Raw genomic sequence first — 6,000 nt, 5'->3', positions numbered from 1 at the left:
GCGTGCATAGTGCCATTGTACAAAGGCAAAGGGGATAAGAGTGAGTGCTCAAATTACAGAGGTATAAGTTTGTTGAGTATTCCTGGTAAATTACATGGGAGGGTATTGATTGAGAGGGTGAGGGCATGTACAGAGCATCTGATTGGGGAAGAGCAGTGTGGTTTCAGAAGTGGTAGAGGATGTGTGGATCAGGTGTTTGCTTTGAAGAATGTATGTGAGAAATACTTAGAAAAGCAAATGGATTTGTATGTAGCATTTATGGATCTGGAGAAGGCATATGATAGAGTTGATAGAGATGCTCTGTGGAAGGTATTAAGAATATATGGTGTGGGAGGCAAGTTGTTAGAAGCAGTGAAAAGTTTTTATCGAGGATGTAAGGCATGTGTACGTGTAGGAAGAGAGGAAAGTGATTGGTTCTCAGTGAATGTAGGTTTGCGGCAGGGGTGTGTGATGTCTCCATGGTTGTTTAATTTGTTTATGGATGGGGTTGTTAGGGAGGTGAATGCAAGAGTTTTGGAAAGAGGGGCAAGTATGAAGTCTGTTGGGGATGAGAGAGCTTGGGAAGTGAGTCAGTTGTTGTTCGCTGATGATACAGTGCTGGTGGCTGATTCATGTGAGAAACTGCAGAAGCTGGTGACTGAGTTTGGTAAAGTGTGTGAAAGAAGAAAGTTAAGAGTAAATGTGAATAAGAGCAAGGTTATTAGGTTTAGTAGGGTTGAGGGTCAAGTCAATTGGGAGGTAAGTTTGAATGGAGAAAAACTGGAGGAAGTAAAGTGTTTTAGATATCTGGGAGTGGATCTGGCAGCAGATGGAACCATGGAAGCGGAAGTGGATCATAGGGTGGGGGAGGGGGCAAAAATCCTGGGAGCCTTGAAGAATGTGTGGAAGTCGAGAACATTATCTCGGAAAGCAAAAATGGGTATGTTTGAAGGAATAGTGGTTCCAACAATGTTGTATGGTTGCGAGGCGTGGGCTATGGATAGAGTTGTGCGCAGGAGGATGGATGTGCTGGAAATGAGATGTTTGAGGACAATGTGAGGTGTGAGGTGGTTTGATCGAGTATGTAACGTAAGGGTAAGAGAGATGTGTGGAAATAAAAAGAGTTTGGTTGAGAGAGCAGAAGAGGGTGTTTTGAAATGGTTTAGGCACATGGAGAGAATGAGTGAGGAAAGATTGACCAAGAGGATATATGTGTCGGAGGTGGAGGGAACGAGGAGAAGTGGGAGACCAAATTGGAGGTGGAAAGATGGAGTGAAAAAGATTTTGTGTGATCGGGGCCTGAACATGGAGGTGGGTGAAAGGAGGGCAAGGAATAGAATGAATTGGATCGATGTGGTATACCAGGGTTGACGTGCTGTCAGTGGATTGAATCAGGGCATGTGAAGTGTCTGGGGTAAACCATGGAAAGCTGTGTAGGTATGTATATTTGCGTGTGTGGACGCATGTATATACATGTGTATGGGGGTGGGTTGGGCCATTTCTTTCGTCTGTTTCCTTGCGCTACCTCGCAAACGCAGGAGACAGCGACAAAAAAAAAAAAAAAAAAAAAAAATATATATATATATATATATATATATATATATATATATATATATATATATATATATATATATATATATATTCATTTATATATTATATTCTATTTCATTTATGCCTCTTCCTATAATCTCTTCAGACTGACTGAAAAGCTCTTCATTTTCCGGACACAAGCATCCATCCACGCATACTGAAAGAGTGTGCCTCTGAACTTGCACCTGTGCTTGCTCATCTGTTCTGTTTCTGTTTAAAAACCAAAACTTTTCCTCCTCCTTGGAAACATGCCTTGATATCACCCATCCCTAAGAAGGGTGACAGTTTTGTCCCCTTTAACTATCGTCTTATTGCTTTGACAACTCCCATTTCCAAAGTCTTTGAATCCATCCTCAACTCTCATATCCTTAAACACCTCAAAAATCATAGCATTCTCTCTGATCACCAGTATGGCTTCCATAAGGTGAGAACCATTGGTGATACTCTTTTCTATCTTACTCATGTCCAGTCATCATCCCTGAAAGATTTTTGGGATTCAACTGTGGTCATCCTTGACATGTGTAAGGCTTTTGACAGGGTATAGAAACTGGTCTCATCTCTAAGCTCCCCTCTTTTGGCTTCTCTCCTTCACTTTGCTCCTTCATATCTATCTTCCTCTCCAACCAATCTATCTCTGTGTTTGTTGATGGATCAGCCTTTCCCCTTTTCTCCATCAACAGCAGTGTCCCTCAAGGTCCTGTCCTCTTCCCTACATTTTTATTCATTTTTTTAAGATTTCCTCTCCTCCACAAATTATCCACTGCACTCATGTGCTAACAACTCAACACTGCATTCATCCACATCGTTAAATTCTGCTCCCTCTTTTCTCACTCAATCTGCATCTTATCTTGACACAGCTTCTTCAATAAACTCAGACTTGGATGAGGATATCTCAGCGGGCTACACAAAATCTTAAGTCTAATGCCTCCAAGACCCAATTCCTACCGCTTTCTCTATCAAAAACTCCCCACAACTCTCATCTCTCCTTTGACAGTTCTGAAATTCCACCTCTTTACTCAATGAACATACTTGGCATTACTGTAACATCCACTCTTTCTTGGAAACCCCACATTATGGGAATAGCTGAGTTTGCCTCTAACTGGGTGTCCTGTTTAGATGATGAAACTTCTCTTCTGAACAATTGCTCTGTTTATACAAGGGATTGATTCGTCCATGTATGGAGTACTGCTCTCACATTCAGGATGGTTCTAGCTCTGTATCCTTACTTATCAGAGTTGGATCGAAATTGGTCCAACTTATAAACTGTTCCACGCTAACTTCTAAACCTGATGCCCTTGTCCTACACTGCAATGTTAGTTCACTGTCTCTCTTCTATATGTATTACTTTGGTTTTTGCTCCCAAGAACTGGCTGCTTGTGTGCCCACATCACTAGTTAGACCACACAATACTAGGCAGGTTGCAGTGTCACATGATTATTGTGTGGTGATCAGCAACTTAAGGGTGTTACATTTTGATACCTGCTTCTTTCCCAACATGTGGAAGCTTTGGAGCTCTAATTCCTCATGTTTTTCCCAATAACTATGACATGGCACATTTCCAAATACAGGTCTTTCACTTTCTCAAAAATTTGTAAATACTTTCCCTTGTCTTTTCTTTTTCCACTTCATAATTCTCTCTATATTTCAATAATGGCCTGGCCTTCATATGGACTTTTATCCATGACTGGGGCCTTTAACAAACAAAAAAGAAGCAATAAAATGTGAGAACAAAATTCTTTGATTCATAGGTGTGGCTTTCAAATTTCAATCCAAGGAAATCACCCTTATTCTTTACAATTCACTGGTTTGTCCACATCTTGAACAGTATGTTCAGTTTTGGTCACCCTACCTAAAAGAAGACGCACACAAAATGGAGAATGTGCAGTGCCGAGCTACCAGCATGATTCCTGCACTGAGAAAGAAATCTTAAAAGATCAGATCAAATGACTTGAATCAAATTAGCTTAGAAAAGAAAAGATTAAGAGGTGATCCAATGCAAGTATTCATAATGATCAAGAGCTTTGGTAATCTTAATCTATCAAGACACTTAAGACAATTCTTCTGATTTCACTAGTAGTAATGGATACAAATTCATGGGCAAAAGTTGAAAGCAGTACCATAGATATGTTTAAGAACAGACTTGACAAATACTTTGCTTCATGTCCATAACATTTGTCATTTGCACCCTCATAGTTACAATGACATTTTGCAAGTTATTTTCTTTGAATTATCTATATGCCTTCAAATATTTACCACACTATCTGTGAGTTTTTGATATCTTCTACTATCACAATCAGCCTCGAGAGGACCCAAAGGTCTGTTGCTATTTAAATTCCTTTGTACTCTTTTGTATTTATTCAGCCAATTAAACCTACTTGTCTAATGAATCACCTTTGCCCTACTAGGTACAACTTAGCTTCTGAATTCCTGGAGGCAGCCCTGAACCTCAATAGATCATGTTATACTGGTCAATATCAGATGTCAAGAGTCAACACATCCCACAAAAACTCAACGGGTAATTTTCATCTGCAAGCAGCTCCTATGACTTTTGTTCTCTGGGAAGAACAGAGCATCCATGAAATAAGAAATATCACTCCTCCTTTCCCCAGGTCCAAAAGATTTACAAGTCATTTGCCTGCCAAATATCAGTGAAGGTCAATGAAACAAAAGCTAAATGAAAGAGACCTGATCAGCTGATATTTCTGCCTGGGACACAACCCAATGTAGATACAGTATCTTCATCATACAAAAATAATACAATACCATTCTAAACCCCACCCCTAACATAACTCCTCCTATGTGGGGCCCATATCCTCAAAAAGCCTCACAAACCAGGACCAGCAAATAGATATTTCACTTCAAAACTGATACTTCTCTCTCCACTATCCAAAATCATCCACAAACTGAGCTTTATACAACTGATATAGGAAAGAACCCAAATTTCATAACAGGACTGTTCCCATTCAAATATCAAACACCCATAAACAGATATGTGATAAAAAATACTCAACTGAGAATCCTCACTTGATTAAGATGGGTGGAGGGAGAGGCATGACCTATTAAGTCGATCATCAAATCACCAAAACAAACATGCTAACACCTGCTTACTTCCACAGCCATCAAAAGCACTAACCAGCCAAAATAATTTTACAAAACTATATAACATATACGACTGACACACTGAAAATAAAAACAAATATATGAAATTGTGAGGATGGTGATCTTCAAAAGGCTGGTGGTCCTATACAAGTAGTGTACCATCTGCATACACTAGGATCAAGGTATTAAGTGAGGCTGATCTGGCTGGAAGGCTAGATGATGATGATGGCTGGTGGCAGGCACTAATTGGCTTAGGTAACCCAAACTGAGATATGACCATAGCAAACCACAGTTCAGTCCATGAAGGGTGTTGATACCATGTTTCACACCAATGACCAGGGTTTATAATGACCAACCCCAGATGCTGCACCAAACTAGTATTTCATTAGGCTCATGGACACACTGCAGGGGAAAGAAATATAAAATTCTGAATAAGGTTCAGACATGATAATGCAATGCTAAGATTGGCTTCTACTTCAATGGCCATCTTTTACGTAACCTTCAGCAACCACACAATTACCAAGATAAGAGTAACCAGGTAAGAAAAGTTTTATTAATAATTTTCTTACCCTGATAACAACATTGACTCCCAATTTCTACACATATCTAACAACTTACTGTTTGCACTGTACATCCTTTAGGGGTTAAGCTTGCACTTACAAAGCTTAATGGAGAAAACCTATACATTTAGGACAGAAAACAGGTATTTATGATATACAGTTTTCTACACTACTGGCAGACCAAAAAAAATGACATGATGTAATTTGATAAAAGGTCAATCATTGTGAGTTGGTTCTTTTTTACTGAGAGATAAAATGGTTAAAAAATAGTCATGATTAAAAAATTGTCATTGTTTTCTCAACACCTTTAGAATCCTTATGCTGAACTCTATTACCTGGTAAATACTCCAAGTAGTGTTTGGGGGAAGTGTTGTGTTCGGGCTAGGAGGGAATGTGTGAATCACTTGCTCTGTTGCTCCACCATCACCATCTGCACTGTATGCTTTAATCTGCACTTCATACCAGTCTGCCTCTGTCAATAGATATCAAGATTAATCTGTATTAAAGAGAACAAAAGACCAACAAAAGACAAATTTCATCCTACAGCTGATTATCAGCAGGTAACTCAAACATTCAGCAACAGAATCCACTTTGAAAAACATTCTTATAACAGTTTCAGGTAAAACAGCAATGATTACAGGTATTCTCCCCCTCAGGTTGATGATGCACAGTATTACTCAAAGATACCTAGTGAGAAAAAAAAGTAGTTACTAACCAATGATATACAGTGGTATGTCAGCAGTGTGTACAATGTGAAAGAATCATCTTTCTA

At 39.2% G+C, this 6,000-nt stretch overlaps 1 protein-coding gene across 1 annotated transcript in view; it reads right to left on the bottom strand.

The window, feature by feature from the left end:
- The window catches only part of LOC139764751 (protogenin-like), a 1,310,239-nt gene that overhangs the window by 477,359 nt on the left and 826,880 nt on the right, over positions 1 to 6,000 (bottom strand). The window contains exon 20 of the mRNA XM_071691615.1: positions 5,564 to 5,700. Coding sequence (XP_071547716.1) covers positions 5,564 to 5,700 — 137 coding nt within the window. The remainder of the gene's footprint in view (positions 1 to 5,563; positions 5,701 to 6,000) is intronic.

Source organism: Panulirus ornatus, chromosome 51 (genome assembly GCF_036320965.1).
Source record: "Panulirus ornatus isolate Po-2019 chromosome 51, ASM3632096v1, whole genome shotgun sequence".
NCBI lineage: Eukaryota > Metazoa > Arthropoda > Malacostraca > Decapoda > Palinuridae > Panulirus > Panulirus ornatus.
Note: the sequence above shows the minus strand (reverse complement) of the source record. Positions and strands in the feature narration are given on the sequence as shown.